The sequence below is a fragment of the Chelmon rostratus genome, chromosome 15 (assembly GCF_017976325.1).
Source record: "Chelmon rostratus isolate fCheRos1 chromosome 15, fCheRos1.pri, whole genome shotgun sequence".
Taxonomy (NCBI): Eukaryota; Metazoa; Chordata; class Actinopteri; order Chaetodontiformes; family Chaetodontidae; genus Chelmon; species Chelmon rostratus.
In genome coordinates, this window is record NC_055672.1 from 24,281,055 (window position 1) to 24,302,340 (window position 21,286).

At 40.9% G+C, this 21,286-nt stretch overlaps 1 protein-coding gene across 11 annotated transcripts in view; it reads right to left on the bottom strand.

Moving 5' to 3' along the window:
* nrxn3a (neurexin 3a) overlaps window positions 1–21,286 on the bottom strand; it is a 207,503-nt gene that overhangs the window by 144,936 nt on the left and 41,281 nt on the right. For 2 of the 11 annotated variants that reach the window (XM_041954636.1, XM_041954635.1), the window contains exon 3: window positions 16,730–16,743. The exons of 8 other annotated variants lie outside the window; for them this stretch is intronic. In XM_041954636.1, coding sequence (XP_041810570.1) covers window positions 16,730–16,743 — 14 coding nt within the window. Of the gene's footprint in view, window positions 1–4,737; window positions 4,756–8,200; window positions 8,220–16,729; window positions 16,744–21,286 lie in introns of all 11 variants that reach the window. One more of the 11 variants, XM_041954639.1, reaches the window with a different exon arrangement.

The following is a 21,286-nucleotide window of genomic DNA, read 5'->3' on the forward strand; positions in this document are numbered from 1 at the left end:
ACGAGACAAGGCACATGACAATCTGGCACAGGACAAAGGGAGACGCGGACTATATATACACGAGGTAACAATGAACAGGTGGAGACAATTAGGGCGGGGTAGACAATCAGACAGGCGGGAAACACACCGGGAAGTCAAGGGCCTGAAACGAGAGGAGAGTTAGGTTTCACAATAAAACAGGAAGTGTATGACAAGACATGACGCTAGTGAACAAAAACACTTAACAGATTTGACGAGACATGACAGGCATAATTCTTTACCTAGTTCAAAAGGCATCATTACAGTAAAGGGATGCAGTTTTTGAATTCACCATAATGTTTTACTGTAATATTTACTTCTATCTGTCTGCTCATCAGTCACATTGCTAATGGTTGTCATTTTCTTGCAAAAGCAACAAGCGGCATCCCTTTCTGTGTCGTAACTGTCGATTTTATGGCATTGAGAGATACTGTGAATCTGGTCCTTATTGCCCACCCTCACTTTTTACCATTGTATATAGATCCCCTTGTTTTGTATCTGGTGTGTTATATCTCTTTTTCTCCTTATGCCTTGTACCTGTGCTTTTTAGTTTAATTGTGTGTTTGTCCAGTGTTATATGGTCCTATCCCTGGCCTGAACCGTGTAATGGTGAGTGGGATTTTAATGAAGTCAGGCCAGACTGAATGCTTTTTTCCAGTGTTTTTAAGCCGTCATCTTTCTTTCATGTACACGCCTAGGTCAACATGATCTGCTTCAGATTGTTCATTAGACAATATTCAGGTGGACCTGAGAAGACCCAGCTGTGATCTTGAGTCAGTGGCCACATTTCTGCAAGTCTCAGCAAAATCTAGTGTTGCAAATTATGTATTTGCAACACTAGATTTTGTGGTATAATATCAACAATAGACAAATCATTCCACACAGTTGTGTTGTATAGTTTCAGGTTAACTTACCTTACCAAGTAAGTAAGCTGGGACAACTGAGTACCAACCAGGAACAACAAGACCACTGGGTTAGCCAGTTAGCAACCAGTTAGCAAAGTAGCATATAGCCTAGCTCCCGACAAGCTACACACACAGCACTTCAACCACGATCAGCTGTCTGATCACAGCTGGGTCTTCTCGGATCTACTTGAATATTACACATAATGTTACATTAATCATTTTATTTATCAAGGTAAATATTTATATTCATATCCAATTATGTATTTAGGCCATCTTTATAGATATTCTAAACTCATACTCGTACTTACGTTGCCTGCTACTTAACTTGAAATGATAAAACAGCTTTCCTTGGGTTATTACAGTGTTTCGTTCTAAGTATTTTACTGGATTGGATCATCTGAACCTGTGTAACCAGATCATTTTTCAGATTGTTATCAATTGATGGACTACTGTGAAAGTTCATTGATGAGTTGCCGTTGATTGTACCTGCTGTTGTGACTTGAAATGGTTTGCATCAATTGATTAACAAGAATCTCAGCTTTCCAACAATGTATGGCATGAGTACAAACTTAAAAAAATGTTTGTGCCAATAGACAGGTAGAGCATTTAACACTCCTCCGGCCCACAGTGTGTGAGACTGTGAACTTCCATTATAAATCATAAATTTACAGATTATATTTTTTACAATTTGAAATTCAGGTTTTAACATGTACATATCATCATACACTGTCATTTTCAATAGAAGTCTTGTACGCTGGTCACTATATATAGATATGCAGACATGCATGTACTGTACATAATCATCATCCAAAGCATGTTCAAATAGTCTTTCAGTAATTATTCCCTTGCACAATTTGTATTGTTAAAAACTACAGAATACACACACACACACACACACACACACACACACACAGACAGTCCTGATTATTCTTGATTTAATCTTTTTTTTTTTTTTGTGTCATTGTTCTGAGTGGTATGTCTGTTCCCGTGTATGTACACTGAGAGAAAAACTGCAGTCAAATTCCTTGTATGTGTCCACATACTTGCCAATTTTGACTCTGGTTACGATTTTGACCACCTCGGCTAACAGTAGACACCAGACACTAACAATCATCAGACTACTGGTCCTAGCAGAGGGTGTATGACTTTAGAGACCAACAGAAAATGTGATTTAGTTGACTCTTCAACAAAGGTGAGGATGAACCCTGGGCAAAAACAAAACTGCACTCCGCTGCTAACATTTGCCTTTTTACAACCTTGTTTATCTACACACACATGTCTTTGTGTCAGCATGAAGCCGACGGGCAGGGGGGTGTATGTGGGGGGGAATGGGTTGAGGAAAATAGTAAGTGATTTTCGATCGTAGCAGGGAAGCCCATCAGTCACACACACCCGAGAGCCACACACACACACTCACACAAAATGGGCCTCGGCAGGCCTTCCTGAGGCTAAGTGGCGTTAACCTCTTTCTCTCATGGGGCCCAGACAAAAGCCCCCAAGGAGCGCTAATAATCACCTCTCTATCTGCCCCTCCCCCTCCCCACATCACGCCAGCTACAGCCCTCCGCCTGGGCTCCGCAGCACAGCATCATATGGAGAAATTTTCCCACAAAATTTTACTAAAACACAAAACAACCCCACAATTTTTTGTGAAACAAGACTTACTACTGAAAATTAGAAAATAACTTTCTGTGAAAAAATATTATGTGAAAACATTTACCAAATGTGGTGAACTATTGTTGAATCAAAGTTCTCAGATATAAGCTCAGCAGATGAAATTAATCTAATATAACATTATGTTAGAGACAAATTTAACTGTTTGGTCAGTGTGGTTTGAGAAAGACTTTGAAAGGCTTAAATTTTAATCTTAATTTCTAAATCGTACATGAAGGACAAAGGCAGATATCAAAGAACAACACATGAAAAACATGAACATACATGTACACACAGACATTAGACAGAAATTTCAAAAGGGTTTGGAAAATCGGTGACTTGTGCCTCTGTGCATCCCTTCAAGATGGAGGTGGACGCCAGCTTTACCTGCGCCTGTGGTGTGTTGCAGGAGGTTGAGCAGGGCATGTCCCAGTTTGCTACTTCTTTACTACTAATCAGTAATCATCAGGTAAAATACAGCGTAAAATACAGCGCCACTAAAAGAGAAGCCTGCTACCTTCCCTGTCTCCATTCCAAATTATCGACCACGTAGTTCCTCTGTGTGTTTCTTAGATCATTGTCACTCTGGGAGATGTTGTTAGGCCTAGTGCAATAGTTGTATCTGCGTAAATGAAGCTGCCATTTGGTTCTTCGTTGTTTTCCCCACTGCTTTTGCTTTATTACATGCTTTAATACATGCTGTCAGGTTTTTTTTTTGTTTGTTTGATTGCTTTTGAGGAGATACATTTTTTTTTTTTTTTATTGTTTTTTTTTTGCTGTTCTGGCCTTTGACCCTGTATACCCTAAATGAAGTTACTTTAGTTTATTGTCACAATTTCTCCAACTTGTAGTAATAATATATTCCACTTTAATTGCAATTCAGTGTCCAACCTTAACAGAGAACAAGAAACAGGAAGTAAATGATGTAATAATAAGTAAAAAATAATAAGTAAAAGTAATAATACAATTATATTTTGTATTTTCAGAGTCAGTTTTCTGCCTTTCTCTTATTGTCTCCATGCATGCCTTATTCAGGAAAAGATTTCTCCATTTTAATGCATTAAGGTAATTTTTTAAAGCTTGTCCTCATAAGGTCAGGCTGTCACTATCCTCTTCAGGACAGGTTTTTAGAAATTTTGCATGGGCTTCAATTATAATTGCCTCACTTGCATGGTTTACAATTACATGGTATTATTAATACCATGAAGGCTGTTTCAGACCTTTCCATGCTGACAGGAGGGAAACACTGAACACTCTCTCTGTTTAAGATTTGGTCAGGTTTTCTGAAAATAAAATAACTTGGTTAAAGGTTAAAGATGGTGTTCGTGGCTAATAGATGCTCAGCCATCCTTCCTGCCCTCCTCCATGTGAGGTTTTATGGCATCATATTTCATCACACTTTGCTACAGAAAGAGGACAGGCCTTCACACAACCACAAGAGGTTTCACTGACCACTGATCATTGAACCAGTGCTCCTGTTTTCACTTTCTCATTTTCATTATGACCAGATCTTAATTAAGACCCACTATTCTACATGACGAATATTTGTACATGTACTGTATGGGTGTGTGCGTGCGTGTGTGTGCGTGCGTGTGTGTGTGTGTGTGTGTGTGTGTGTGTGTGTGTGTGTGTGTGTGTGTGTGTGTGATACTCATATAAGCATGTGTTGAAAAAAAAAAAACGATGATATATGAAGACAATTGTGTGTGTGTAGAAGGGTACCGAACAGCTAAGGGTGGGGGCAGTATTGAAGTGGGAGTCACTGGTGTGTAACGGCACACACACTCCTCCTTGACTGGCTCGGTTTCCACCCACCCCACCCCTGCATCTTTTTTCCCCACTATTCTCTATTTTCCTCCCGAAACAATGCTTTTATTTCACTCCTCTGCTGCCTGTCCCTCACTCCCTCTGTGAAGAGGAAGGATAGCAGAAAGCAGAAGAAAAGCAAGAGAGGAAGGAAGGAAAGAGCAGGTAAAACATAAAAGATTTGGTGAAAGGGCAGTCAATCTAAAAAAAGAAAAACCAAGTGAAATACACACCCAAAATGGAGATGACGAAATGTAAATTAGGACGACTGGTATTCAGCTTGTAGTTAGCTTGTAGTTAGCTTGTAGACAGCTTGATAATATAAAACTGTTAAACGGTAAAAATGTTTCTGTACAAAACAATGTGATCAAGCCTAAAATGTTCTACATTACTGCACTTGAGTGAGGCGGATTATAAATGCAACACAACCGCTGACGGCTTTCGACTGACGATGCAGTATAGGTTGTCATAGCATAATATTGCCCCTTCTGTTCAGGGGGATCTTAGACATCTATCTATTAGGTAGAACATTTCCTCTCTGTGTATGTGTATCCATCTACTAAATACATTATGTATGGCTCATATGACTAGCCTGAAAATACTTTTTTTTACATTTTTAAATGTTTACATAATTTTTGTAATTAAAACACTGAGTCCTACAAATTAATTGGGAGTAAATCCTGAATTAATGAAGATGAAAGTGAAAAAGTGGGGAGACAGCAAAAAGGATGTGATTTGAAGGGGCACGATGGGGGAGGAGGGAGAGGGTTGGGGGAGGTGAGAGTGCAGGATCTGGAGGGAATGAGATAACAGCTCTCTCTCTTTCTGAGTCGTCATGTGAGTGGCCTGTCACAGTGAGCGACTGGCCAACAGAGATAGGGCCAGGGCCCACCACAGTAATCTGCTTTGCAAACACACACACATACACTCAGATACACAAAAACACACCTTATCAATCATTAAATTTACTCAGGCGAGGTGTTCATCAAAACCTGTATGCTCAGTAAACCTCCACTATTAATCCAACAAAGCACCATTTGAGAAAATGAGCTTTGTACAAGTATATGTGTGAGCATATATGTTTATATGGAAGTTACTGCAGCTAAATGGTAATGCTGCAATTTTTCGTACATACACACATTCTCCACTGGCGGTGGCAGAGCTGCCATGCAAGGTGCTGGTGTGCTCTTTTGCCACATCAACAGCAGGGCCTGAGAATAGTGATGTCATTTGTCCATTTGTGGAGTTTGACTGGAAATGGTGCCATGCTCATGTCAACAGGGAACCAATCTCAGAATCCACTGGCTATTTGGTGACTATTCAGCCTCTGGGGTCAAGTCTCAATGTGTCTGAGCTTCCAGTGTAACCAGCAGATGTCCGGATAATGGATATCTGGGCTAAGACTTCCTCTTCGGTGTGGCAGTCATTGTTTGCACTTTCAAACATTTCTGCTGATCTCAAGAAAGAGATATCTGTATATGAATGCAGACATAAAAAAAAAGCTAAATCGTCATCAGATGATAGCTAATGGGTTCCAAGATTGCATTTCAGCTAATGCGTTCTGCCTCTTTTGCTCTCTCATGTGTACTGTTTACCTGCATGCGACCAAAGCTCACTCAAACATGATTGGTCAATGCTACCCAGACTACAAACACAAACCAGAACTTTGCAAAGTCTGCATTTGTATGTTTATTTATCAATCAAATAAATACCTGCATATTGTGAATGTCATTTTTGCCCTAGTTAACTTATTGTTCTGTCTTGTTTCTGTTTTTTTTTTACCTTGTTGACTTGTATGCCTTTTTTCCAATGCAAGTACAATTTTTAAACCAGTGTCATATCCCTTGTATGCACGTATACTTGGACCTGATGCACAGATTGTGTCTGTGAGTAATATTAAGGCCATTCTGACTGTGGATTACAGTCAACATTTATAATTAATAATCACGACAGAAAAGCAATGGGGAATTTAAAAGAGATTCAACATGACTGCAAAGTATGAAAGTCCTCACTGTAAATTAGCAAATTCATTTTGAGATGAAATTATGACCACAAATAAGGGCTGAGATGGTGGTCGGATGATGAACCACTGAAGTAGAAAATACAGATACCAGGCTTGACTAAACTCGACAACAGTAAAGCTGAATAGATGAGATCTAAACAGAGTGGTGTGTGCTTCCTACTGAGGAGAGGTGACAGTAATGAAGTCAGACGTTGATCAACGGGCTTCTTTAAAATGACTGAGAACACTGCCACTGCCCTACATATGGAAACACCCCCCCAAACACACACACAGATGCACTCAGAGCTCCTTCAGGCTCATAACAGCATGTGAGGTGGCAAGCACTGGTTTCAACTGGGCTTATTTGGCTCCTGTGTCCATGTGCTTCCATCAACCTTAGCAACCCAATCTACCCCACAACATGGTCACACACACACACACACACACAAACACACACACATGCATGAGTTCACACAGCTATCCATTGACTTCCAGTCATTGTGGACAGCCTAACCCTAAACTCAACCATCACAAATTTATACCTAACCCTAACCAAAAGGTTAAAAATGTCCCCAGTAGGTAACAAAAATGCATACACATGTGCACTGACACACCACTCATGTTAGGTATCATCACTTTTGGGGACATTGCATAGACTTACATTCATTTCCTGCAGACTTATCCTAACCATAACCATAACCGCTACATGCCTAACCCAAACTCTTGCCCTAACCTTAACACAAGTCTTCACTCTAAAATGTGAAGATTTACATGATGAGGACTTACATTTTTGCCCCACAAGTAAGGCAAGTCCCCACAATGTGACTGTGTAAACAGATTTATGTCCCCACAACATGAGTAAAACATGGCCACACAGACACACCCAGACACCATACACACATCACCTGTTATGTTAACAGTGTATACATGAAGGCAATGGAAAGATAACCTCAACACAGACAACATGGGTCACCCCAGACCTCCTTTACCACACACACACACACACACACACACACGCACATGCAAGCACGTACAAACGTACAGTCAGCCCAACAGCATCATGACATGCAGATAATGTCTGGACAGCCCCGGCCCCTGTCACTGCTCCCTGACTGCAGGCCTCGACACTAGATGAAGAGACTGATACAGTCCACGGAGGACCAAATGGGAGGACAGTGAAGTGGGGTTGTTGTTGCTGAGATGACAAAGGCTGACATTACATGTCTGTCTTATACAATGGGGGAAAAAATCAAGAATACACATGAATCTGAGAAGCTGGGTTTGTGTGTCTTTCAATGTTCAGGACCCCCCCCCCCCCCCCCCCCCCCCCCCACACACACACACACACAAATAAAAAATAAAAAACAAACAAACAAAAATTATATACCTTGTCAAAAGGAACACATTAATACCACATAAGGCAATAAACTTCAGGACAGATATCAGAACAAAACAGAGTAAAAAGAGACAGCTGACACCAAGATTTCCCCTTGCACCAATCACAGTTCATGTCTTTGAGAGACACACACAACTAGTCATTTGACAGCGCATAACACAAAAGCTTCTGGATCTGCAACCCCAGTCTGGAGTTGCTGTATTTTTGTTCTGTTGTTCAGTGTTCGGCTGCCAAACCTCAGCTGTAGTGTAGGTTGATGTAATAGTTGGATTCTTACGTTGAAATCTACATTAATCCAGATTTGTCTTTTCATTGATGGTTGAAAATACAGTGGAAAGACAGTGGAACATCTGCTTTCTCAAAGATGAGACTCAGACAGGAAGTTATTCAGTGCAAGAAAAATGAACTTGCTGCTTTTACCCACCTTTGTAAAATTTCTCTCTGTTTCTAAGTCTTGTCTCCTGAGCTCTCCTTGAGCAGATAAAAAGTAGGAAATTGCATTTGAACTGTGTCCACTGAGTAATTACACCTTTTTCTTTTTATTTTGATTTCAACATTTATTCCTTTTGCACAGAGGAATAGCAAAGTATTATGACAAATTATGAAAAAGACCAAATTTGCACGTCATGCTTCTGTGGTGCTCCAAAAATCCCTGTTTGTGTTGTATGCCTCATACGAGTGGGTGACATGACCTGAAATTTCTATGTCAATAATTGTTTTGTTTTTTATGGTGAAGATATTCTTACAAAAAATAAAATGGATACTCCACTCAAAACATGATTCTAGCCGTGGCCTAGAGGTTGGAGAAGCGGCCGGTTCAATTCCCCCTCACTGGCCGGCAGAAAAATGTGGGTGTGGTGGAGTATTCCCTCCCCCTCCATTAGCTAAATGTGCACTTGAGCAAGGCACTTAACGCCCCCAATATGCTCCCGGGCGCTTGATTGCAGCCCACTGCAGTGTGTGTTTTACTGCATGGTGAATGTAGCATGTAGCATGTGTGTGTTTCCCCAGTGATGGGTTAAAAGTCTTGGGATCAATAAAGTAAATAAACTTAAACTTAACTTAAACTTTCACTGTATTAGGAATGTAAGGGTAACACAGCAACAGTCACACACAGGGATGTGGCATGCAGCAGAGAGGGCTTTCCAAAACCAGCTGATCTTACATTGCATTATGAGGTATGGAGATAACATCGATCTGGCTTACTAGACTAGTAAGTTTCCCACTGTCCCTCAATGTTAAATAGTCCAGTGTGTGGATCCACAATAGATGCCACTAGCCACATTAGCCTAAAAAGTGCTAAAACCATTTTGAACATTTTCTTATGCACAATACATAGTCTGCAGTGCTGATTCCTAGTAGGCATCATGCAGTTTGATTGTAATATTGTTACAAGGGCCATGTACCAATTCTGAGAAATTGCTGGAATTACTACAGATATCTTATATGTTGTTTTCTGTGGGTGGTCATTTGTCTCTTGGTATCTAACCAATACAGTTTCATTCTGATTCACCCAGTAAAAAATAATGGCTACTTAATGTCCAGATGTCAGGACCCAGAAGAGAGTATTGAATTTTTTTTTCATGACCTGTGGTTAGAGATAAATGGATTATCTTAGTCTCACCACTCTTTCATTGAAACCAAAAATTATTTGCAGGGCTTGTGAATTAATGACACAAAAGATTCAGGGTTTTAGCTAACTGTAGACCTACATGTAACCTCCCCTTTCTCTCTAAAATTCTTGAGAAAGCAGTTGCTAATCAGTTGTGTGACTTTCTGCACAACAATAGTTTATTTGAGGATTTCCAGTCAGGATTTAGAGTGCACCTGACCATAGCACAGAGACAGCTCTGGTTAAAGGTACATATGACCTTCTAAATACATCAGACAAAGGACTTCTCTGGACTAGTCTTGTTAGATCTTAGTGCTGCATTCGACACCATTGACCATGGTATCCTACTACAGACTGGAACACTTCATTGGCATTAAGGGAACTGCATTAAGCTGGTTTAAATCGTCCTTTTCAGAATGATTTCAATCTGTACAAGTTAATGATGATTCCTCTATGTACGCTAAAGATGGTCACGGAGTTCCGCAGGGTTCTGTGCTTGGACCAATTCTATTCACTATATATATGCTTCCTTTAGGCAACATTATCAAGAAACATTCCACCATTTTCACTGCAATACAGATGATACCCAGGTATATTTATCAATTAAGCCAGAAGAAACCAATCAGTTAACTAAACTCCAAGTGTGTCTTCAGGACACAGAGACCCAGATAACCTGCAACTCTTTGATAACAAATTTGGACAAAACTGAAGTTATAGTACTTGGCCCTAAATGCCTTAGAAACTCACTGTCTGATAATATTGCAACTATGGATGGCATTGTGCTGGCCTCCAGCACCACTGTCAGGTATTTGGGAGTCATCTTTGATCAGAATATGTCCTTTCAGTTCCAAGTAAAACAAATTTTAGAGACTGCCCTTTTTCACCTATGTAACACTGTAAAAATAAATGGTCAGGCACCATCTTTTCATAAAGAGCTCATAGTACCCTATTACCCCACTTACCTTTAGCTATCCAGCTCCTCTCCTGGGGAACCATCTTCCAGTCATTGTCCAAGAGGCAGACACCCTCTTTACATTTAAGAGCAGGCTCAAAACTCTTCTTTTTCCTATAGCTTACAGTTAGGGCTGGCTCAGGCTTGCCTTGGACCAGCCCCTAGTTATGCTGCGATAGGATTAGACTGTTGGGGGATGTTACTAACTTGGCTTCTTCCCCGGAGTCATGTGCTTTCTCATCTTGCAGGTTCCCATGGACAGTGGTTGAACCTGGATTGTGGATTATAGCTATGTCTTCTGCGATGGCCCTGCCTGACATCCACTGCAACTGCTATTACTATTAGTAATACTTCCATTATTATTAGATCCATAGTGTTGTGTTATGCACATATACTATCTGTCACTAATATGTACATATATCACATACATAAATATACTATGCTATATATACTGTACTACATATACTTAAAAGTGTATTTATAGAGCTGTTAAAAATACTGTGATTGTATTTCTGTCCACCCCCCGACCCCTCCCTCTCTTGCCCTCTCTCTCTCTTGCTAACCCAACAGGTCAAGGCAGATGGCCGCCCACCTAGAACCCGTTTTTTCTTGAGGTATCTGGCTGTTAAAAGAAAGGTCTTCCTTGCCACTGTCGCCAAGTGCTTGTTCATGAGGGAATTGTTAGGTCTCTGTAGATAAATAGTTTGGTCTGTACCTGCTCTATGTTGAAAGTGTCCTGAAACACTCACTCACTCACACACACACACACTTATATATAGTTTTCCTGGGAGGCAAAATATAAGAAAATGCATTTTGGTGTTTTATAAAATGATGGACAATGTAACAATTTGACCTAATATCCTATAATATACAGTTTAAGGAGGCTACTTTTGAAATGTAATTGGCAAGAGTTTACTAATTACCCTCTTGAAATGTTAAGTAATGTTACTATTTAAATTAAGTAAACTCAAACAACACACAACACATTATGTGTAGCATAAGCTACCATAGTGGTCTAGCAGGTTAAATGAGAGCCACCTTTGTGACACTGAAAACTAAACCATTAACCTGGCTTCGTAGTGCACACCTATGGTGTGAAGTGGTTTTCCAATTAAGTTTAACCTGAATTGGTGTTACGTGGTACTCAGGAAGAAAGGAAAAACAGATGTGTATATAGTGTGTGTGTATGTTGACTTCACTTATAACTAAATAGTCCACAGGAAGATCTTGTCAGGGAACCCTGACACCTCTGTTTATGTTCACTCCAAGGATACTGCCTGATTTTCTTCAGTGGTGTACAACCTTAAGAAAGGGTGGTTTCCAGAAAACGATGTACATGTTCTGGTCTGGTGTCCTTACAGTGCTACAAAAACAAGGATTGTGAGTGTGTCTGTGTGTGTGTTTGTGTTTTCTTCTGGGGAGGGGTGTTGGAAAGGGGCCCGGGCTTAGTTCCAGTTCCCATGTTCACGCTGTATTATTTTACCAACCATGACACACACCCACAACAGAGCAACACTGGAGGATCTGAGGCCAAAACAGCACAGCTCTCTACCATCTGCACACGCTAAACAGCGCTCTGTAACCTCAAACAAGCAGACAGCAGGAGTCTACTCACCTGACACACAACAAGGCAGCAGGATGTGTGTGTGTGTGTTTGTGTGTGTGTGAGAAGAACAATTTGAAAATGAAATGTTTTTCTAAGGATTTGTGGTAGGCTTGCAAAAATTTTCTCATGTTTTTACTGCAATTTTTTTTATCAATTTCCCTCTTAATGTGGACAGTTAAATTCTCTCTGCAGTGAAGTCATTAGCACTGCTTACTTGATTAGTGTTGTGGGGAGTGGATAGACAGTGGGCAGACAGTGATACGCTTCACAAGGAGGGTGTATGATATGGGAGGTCTCATGCTATCCTGTCAGGTTCATATTCCATTTTTCTATTGGCCAGCAGGAGAGCAAGACCCCTCATATTTGTTGGAGTGCACAGCCAAGGTCTTTTTTTCTTATGCTATTGTAAATACAGCCACTGTAATACAGTCATTCAACAATCCTAACACTGATAAAGATGTATAGTACTGCTTTGTCTCCCTGCATAAGTTTCACAACACCTGGCAGTGCACTTATAATACCGACCAACTATAATTCGTCATTATGGATGAGAAATGCCTGCCTTTCACAGCAAATCACCTTACAGAGAAGGATTAGGTTTCAAATTGTCCTCTATAGAGGAAATTTCTTTACAGTCTTTACACAAAAACAATATTCAAAACAAAGTATAAACACACAAAAACATTAACTACAACATAACAGGAAACAGTGGGCCATGTATGTGTATCGTGAAGAAACATTTGCAAGACTGCAGAGATATAGCAGGAGTACTAGAAGAGCACCTAATACCATGCATATGTGGAAACTGACCTCTCATTTGAAAACGAATGAAAGATTAAAATCATAGCACGTTTGTCTGCATGTATATAGTCTATATGTAATTACAGATTTTAACTAGAAGGATAATCTATTCTTCATTACCCAATAACTGCTGGTAGTTCAATGTTGCCCTTAACTGATTAGTGCAGTAGATAACAAAACATTCAGTATTATCAAAAAATAACATTGTCACTCTAACACCTATCTATGAACTAATTTATGAAAAACACACACAAACTGCAGAAACAGACAGTCCACTTTGCACCCATGTGACTCATTCACAATGAGGTCATGTCCATGCTCACACACAGCATCACAACGCCATCAGGAAAAAAGCAACTCTATTAGAGGCCAGCAAACATAGTGCAACCAGACATGAAAAGCCTATCCATCACTCGCCACCCTCCACAAATGACTGTTGTTATTGTACTCAGGAGAGTGCAGAAATCTCAGCCCCTTAGGAAAGCTTTTCACAAGAATGGAAAGAAGATGCTGCCAATGATGGAGGGGGGGGGGGGGGAACGTAAGGGGACGTAAGGGCACTGGAAGAGCCATTTGTTTTCACTCCCTGAAAAGCAGGTGAAATACGCAGCATGTTTTCACACATTAGCAACTTCTTTTAAAATAAATAATTTGTGCAAATGGGAATTCTTAAAAACCACAAGGACTACCTAGAGGCTGCTACATTGATTACACTTACAATACAAAAGTGTTTGTTTATCATACTGAAAACACTACATTGTTAGACCCTTGATGGTAGTAGTGGGTTGTAAACATTTGCTTTGTAAAGGTTTGTCCTGGTGCGAGACAACAGGCCACTGAGTCATTAATATCTGCTTTTATTCTTTGTAGAGGAACAGTATAGAAAAGTTGGCATTTTCCCTGACCTCACATGAGTATATGTAAAGTGAAAAGTGTCATTTGAAGTGAGGACCCCATAGAGAATTATCAGCAACTCTGCAGTTCAACTCAGCTGTACAGTATTTAAGTTTCTTTCAACCCATTGTTTAGGCTTTGCGGTATGCAAACTCTGCTGTCATCAGCCTCAACTTCAGAAGGAGCAGGCAGCTGTTTCAATGACAAAGCTCTGATAAACCCACTGCCCAGCACATGCTGGATGTGTCTTAATGCTAACTGCTACGAGTAGAAACAACCTGTTCTGTTTAGTATTGGCTTTATCTTCTCAGAGCTGTCATTATGGGTTAATTGTTGTGAGTATCCGCAGTTATGAAGATTTTGTCTTCCACTGTACACTGGATACTTACTTGCCTCTCTCAGGTCCTCATGACACTGTCAGGACCTGAGCTTAGCTCCGAAATTTTCTTCAACATCAAGTACTCAACAAGTGAAGAACAGAAGTGAAGATGAAGCGGTTCAGCCACTCTGAAGATGTCTACTTGTGGCCTGCCTGTGAAACCAACTCCATCCTGCTGGTAGACCTTCCTTTTTTGCTGTGAGACTTGCCTTGGCGCCGAGCATGCCGGGTCAGCTCTAGCTCCACAGCCCGCCTGTCAGTCTTGTCTATGCTTGCCTGCCAAGGAGCTCCAGTGATGAGCATATGCCGTCATGGCACTCTGGGTGGAGGGCAGCGGTGGCAGAAGTTGTGCTGAGCTGACTGCAGGAGTGTTCCTCCAGAGAATGAGACAGGCAGGCTAATCCCAATGAAGACCTCCCAGACATCATGAAAAGAGACCCAGATTGCGAGGATGAGGACTCCTCATCTGCGGCTTTCCCCATTCCTGACGCAGTCAGGAGCTTTGCCTCAGCGACTCCTTCCCTCTCTGCATGAGTCTGCTGGTCAAGTGCCCATGTCGAAGGACTTACCATGCATCATCAGGAAGGTGGCATATCTGAGGGGCCGCTACTCTTGCGCCACTACCGCTACTACTCTTGCTACCTAAGCTACCAATTATTTTACAAATGTATTTTGTATGCTGCATGATGTATTACACAAATACCTTATACCTTTGACCTTATTTGATCAGAATTAAATGGACAAATGGTGCTGAGACATACTGTCACAGCTGGATGGCATGATCCACCACCTTCTAGTGATAGGCCAACAGCTGTTGCTCTGGCCACTGAACAAGAGCCCTTGGAAAGGTTCGCACTGCCCCCTGCAGTGGTGCACACTATCAGGACGTGCCAGTGTCTTCTACTACAGCATGTTAGGTAGGTAGATGGTCCATTTTTTAGTGCTGGTGTATGGAGGGAGGCTCAACACTGCATCTCATGTTATCCTACCTTGGTAGAGACAGACATTGATCGAAAATGGTTTGGCTCCATCTACAATTAAGACGTATGCTGCAACCATTTCTTTCTGCAATGAAAGATACAGAGAGATGTTTTTTTGTGTATGCTTTGGTGAAGTACTTTTTAATGGGAGTCCGAAGACAGATGACGGGGCTCTAGCACCACAATGGGATTTACCCCTGGTGCTCTGCGCTCTGGAGGGTCAGAACTTCGAGCCATCCCAAACCTCTCTCAAGACATGATCCATTAAAACTGTGCCTTAACTTCACAGCCAAATCCCTCATTTACATCTAAAATTGCAGCAAACTTCTTTCAGTCCAAAATTATTTCCCACGAAGAGTTCTCCTCCGGCCCCCACAGAAACGAGGGTGAAGAAGCGTCTCACCAACTCTGCCCGGTGCATGTTTTGGCACAGTGTGTTTTATACAGCAAACATCAGGCAGACAGCAGATGTTCATTCATTACAGAGGGCACTCACAAGGCATGGCTCTGTCAAAACAGTGTCTGTCACTGGCTGTGTGCTGTAAGCTATCACACAAGCCTGCAGTGTATCAGGAGTGAAGCCTCTGCAAGGCATCTGGGCACACTCCATGACAGCCTTATCCTCATTCACAGCCCTGCTTAGAGGACAGTGGCAGATGTCTGTGCGGGCATTGCGCCTTTCTATCTAAAGAGTCTCCCTGACTCATCGAGTTTTAAATGTGTTAGATGGCAGATGATGTGTTATCAGATCTGGCCCTTTTACACACATGCCGAATAGAGCACCTCTTATCCCATCATCTTGGATTAGTGGGCTGCATGGGGACACAATTAATGTCCACCTTTCTCATGGCAAAACAGTGTGGAGGGAGCATCACTAGCCCTTGATTTTTTCCATGCCAGGCTCACATTGTGTTACATATGGCACATATGAACTGCTGTATGTTATCTGCTTGGTGTCACAGTGGGCGCTGACCACAAACCAAAGCAACAGCTCTTAGTGGGTGAAATTTACATGAAAAGGAACATTAATTACATGCTGTAACTCCAGACTGTATGAGTGCAGACATAGCTCTCTGAGACATAGGACCAAGCTCTACTGACATTAGCCAAAGAAAATACTGGCTTTTGGGAGCAGAGCTCAGGTCCTTACAGGGTTATATACTGTACAAAAGGACCTGAGAGAGTCATTTGTACAGTGTACAGTGGCAGGACAGACAACGACTCACGGCTGCGAACATGCATGGGGATAAACAGCTCTAGGCTATACCTATACTCATAAAATTTGTGGTTACGGTATGTAACTAATGTTCTAATGTTAACATTTTGTCATACGCCTCAGCGTCTCATACAGATGCACAAGCTACCATTAAGCATGAAATGCCCCTTTAGCATCTTTATGAAGCCTTCCTGCCAGAAAGCCTTTCTAACATGTGGTTATTGAAGTGAAATGGTCACAGTTTGGTTAGTTTTAGGCCCCAAAAGTTTCTTATGTGGCACAAGTTAACTACATTTCATACATGATGTTATTCATGTCACGTTACGTATGTAGGATAAGTACATTTATTTAGTTAACTTAGATACATAAATTAAAGTAAGTCGAAAATGGTTTTTGGTTTCAAAAAGGACACGAACCCCAGTGTCCTGGGTGAGAGTCCTGAGTTTTACCCATCTATCCACCCAAGCCTTCTCCTTTTGCAGACTGTTTTGCTCTTTATACTAAGCCACCTTGCTCTGAGTGTCTAATATTGCTGTGATGGGCTTTCACTGGAGTTCGCTGAAATCTCATACAGATGCTAAAGGGTACCTTGCCCATGTGTATGAGATGCTCATTAATATACAGTGTTCTACAGTTCTACAGCAGCTTTTGAGGCATCAAAGCTGAGCCAGTGTCTCATTGTAATAATGCATTCTGCATGAGACGAAATGTACTTCTCTTATCTGCGCCTAGAAATGGTAAAAAGCTCAACAGTCCTGGTGCACAGCCCTGAGGTATGTCACAAAAATACCATCTTATTTCCTATAACAGCACACAGTGCAATTTTTTTCCCCTCATCTTCTTCTGGGGGTTTGCATTAACTTAAAGGCTAAAGGCAATATTTAGCAGACTGAATTATGCTGACGGGGAACTACATGAGGCTGGGTAATCTAGGTGTGAGATCAATGAGTGATTTACCTCCAACGTATGTTTAGCCACGCTGTTGTGGAACGTATTTCAGCTTAGCCTTCCTCCATCTGATAGCACCAATGTTTTAATTTGCCGAGCCATAATGCTGAAAGATCGGAGGTCACCTTCAACACTAAATTACTGCTTCTCCAGTCTTTCCCTTCATTTCACCACATTTCATTTCTTAAGTGATAATTCTTCCATGGGGTACAATTGGCTCATAGCAGCCAGTCATACTTTAAGAATATCAGAGGACAGGGCAACACTAAAGCATTTCTCGCTTTAAACAGTATTTCTCTGTCATACCTTCATGATTGCCGGAGCTATAGTCAAATAAAAGCAATCGGCTGATCATTGGAACTCAGCCATGTGGAACAATGCAAAAGCTGAAGAAGATGGTAAAGGCACATTTTGGGTGTCAAGTATTGAGCAAAGACGAAAATGTATTCACTGTCTGCTGACCACACCCTCAGTGGAATTGAACTACAGCTGAAAGACATCAGCAAATGTTCTTTTTTTCATTCCCACTGACAACTGAAGATGCCCCAAGATTTTATTCAGTCCTTCATCTCTTTACTGATACAGTCATAATCTCCTGGATAACATATTCATAGATCTCTACCCAGACAGGTATATCAGCCATGTTGAAAAAGTCTGTTATGAACTTGTGAATACATTGGGGCACATTTTGTGCGGATTATTGAGGTACAATATAGCACTCATCAAGCTGGAGAGGGTTACATAATTCCACACTGCTTATCTGACGTGCCTACTAGCAGATACATAATACATGCAGAGCAAAAATGTGGATCAGCTACGGGACGATAATGAATCCATTTCTTACACAACATCAAAGCTTTTCCAAGTGGAACTGTCACAACCACCAAATGCACAAGTACATATGTGAATACATGCCATGGGGTTGGTGGGTATACTGCACAGAAGACACAGAGAGGTGGTCGTGAAGTTCAGGAAAATGGTTGTTGTTTGGTTGAAAAAGTCCAAACGCTTCATCTTGTGCTTAAAGCCACATTTCGCAACATTCCCAACATCAACTTTAGGAGGAGGAGTATCAGTCTCTCAATGGTCTTCATCATGTAGAATGTTTGGGCTGTGGGTTTGAAGCCATTTAAGACTTTGGAGTGCCCCCTTCTTGTGTACCAGGACCAGACATGACATTTTCCACAGTGTGCAGACCTTTCCCAGTCTCAGGCTCAATTTGAAGAGGAGCTGCAGGACTCTACAGCTGCATAGCACATGGCTTGAGCATCTCTGTGGTTACACAGTGAGGGCCTGGAGCCTTAAAGCCTTAATCTTTAGGGCTGCACATATGCCTCTTTCAGATGCTCTATATTGATGATTCTTTTGACACACCACTACATGTCAAACTTAAAAAAGCATTAATGAAATAAACAGACAGACAGGCAGCATTGCCTCCAGCAGCACTGGCCAGTGAGCTTTTCATTTATCTATAGCTGCTTCTTAAACACAAAAAAAAAATAATTTCCTTCAAATGTGGCCAGCTTGACCAGGATTTAGTGCTGTGTTGTCCTCACTGACTAAAGGACATTAAAAGCCTATTAAGAAACTATTTTCATTCTAAAATACATACTGGCTATACATCAACATACAGTAAAACAAGCAGTGCTAACCACACACACTAAAGATAACATGCATAAATGAAAATACACATACAAGCAGTTCCACAAACCTTCTGCATATGTAAACAAGGCAAATTTTTGTCTCTTTTTCTATTAACTTCTCAAAGTGTGAATGAATACACACCATGAAATTGTCAACTCAAAACACACACACACACAAACACACCAGGTGTAACACAGCCAGGTGTAGCAGGGGTAGCAAGCTGTGACATTCAGCTCACATTTCTGAGGGGAAGTCTCTGAATCCTACAAGGCAATGGCATGGAGTGTGAGTCATTCCCTGATTACTCAAAGATATTTTCTTTATAGACTGACAGGGAAGAATAACGGCTCACTTTTTCTTTTCACTCCTGGTTGGTTGTGCTCCATTTGTTCGTGCTCATGTGGCCCCCCACACAGGCTCTTCAGGGATTTATAACAATGTACTCCACCTCTGTGTGTGATTTGGGATTAAAAGAAGTTGAGAAATGTGCTTGTATATTTTAATTACATTTGCAGGCTTCTCTGTCCAGACCTGCAGCCCAAGAGGAACACAAGGCTCATCAGCATCACCAGTGAACCAGAGTCTTTGTGGAGCATCTACCAATCCTGAGTGCCATCACTCTGTAGGATGTAGTGCCAACCTTTCTGAAGGGATGTTTTGAAGTTTGTTTTTTTTAATGTTCTATATCTACCAAAGGACTAATACCGCTTATCTGCTCCTGTTAAAATGTCTTCTTTATAACACAACAAAAAGTTTAAATCCCAAGTTGGCTCTTTATCAGACTAAGGGCAGGCAAATTAAGTCTCAGTCCCATCCATAAGGCAGCTATTAATCAATCACAGCTTGGTGGTTCGATCTGTCCACATGCAAAGTGTCCTTGCACAAGATTAGCCAAGAAGATTTTGAGGCATGTCATATTATGCAATGAATGTGCAGTGCATTGTAGCATTGTGAGGTAAAAAAAAAAAAAAAAAAAAAAAAAAAAACGAATTCAAGCAGAGACCTATCATCATCAGGCACCACCAGGGATTGCATCCTGTTTAGTTAAGATTAGATCATGGTTTTGATTAAATAATAATCACAGAACACATTTTATTTTGTGATCCAAATCACTGCTGACTTTTTCTGTTTTAAGCCAAGACCATGAAGTTTCCCTAACCCTAACCAATAATTGCCTATGCTTAAACATAACCATACAAATGTATAAGATCAGATATTTTGGCTAAAATATCAGTGAACATATGCATTTTTTGTTGTTTTTGAGACAGATTAATTAAAAACATCCTCACTGTGTTCTAAAAAAAGTATTACCCAGGTGGAATGATTATTGCCACCTGTTTTACTAGAGATGTCCAGACTGGTTTCCACTCTCTAAACAGCACTGAGACTGCTCTGGTCAGGGTCACCAACTGCTTGCTGTTAACATAGATCTGTATTCCATTTTAATTCTCCTTGACTTCATCTTAACTTTTGACACTCTGGACCACATCATTTTGACAAAGTGCTTGAAATACTATGTTGGCAGCAGTGACTCTGGATTCGTTAATTTATTGCACCTTCTCTGTTATGCTTGGAGATGCCTCATCTCGTACTCCTCACTTTTGTGAGGTTCCCCCAGGGATCTATTCAGGTTCTGCTGTTATTTACCATATACCTGTTAACCCTGGGCCAAATCATGCAGAGACATTAAATCAATTTTCATGCTATGCAGATGATAAGCAGTGTGTCTTCTTAAAACCTGGTACCATAGTCCTATTTCACAAATTTTCACTTTTTTCACTGTGTGTAATGCTTACACTCACGGTACACGTTATTTTCTACACACTGCCATTTGCTGTAGATATTCTTTTTTGAATGATTTAACCAGGAGAGTTTCATGCCCCTTCAAATTGTAATAGTGCCTATGGGAAAAATGAAGAGGACTTTTGCTTCTGGAACCAGAGGCTCCTGAAGTAGCTCCTCTTTATTCACATATCTGTGGTGATTTTATTCTTCATTTGGATCCCCATTTTTTCATTGGAACTACCAGATGACCAATACTCACTTGATGCGTCATATACCCATGACAAAAACCAATGTATGCTATCTTATAATTACAGAAGAGTGGTGTACATTTCCACATGACAGTCTGCATGACTAACAGAATACTTGATTTCAATTTACCCTGTTCTGCTAACCAAGACTAGTCTTTTGTGCACATCACACATATTAGTCTGGAAAGGACTATGAAAAGATAATCTGGCAGCTCTATTCTGTACTAACATAACCTAAACATTTCTAGCGCAGAGTCCTAGCTTAGGAGTGATTTAGGATAATATTCAGCGCATCTCTGAGCAAGGAAGGGACAGAAATATTTTCTTAGTGAGGTGTGGTTGACCCAGATGCTAGGTTTGACACAGACTTTCAAAAGGTGTGATTGGTTGATGAAAAGACATGACAATCTTAGTAATAATGGACAGTGAAATTGATAGGTC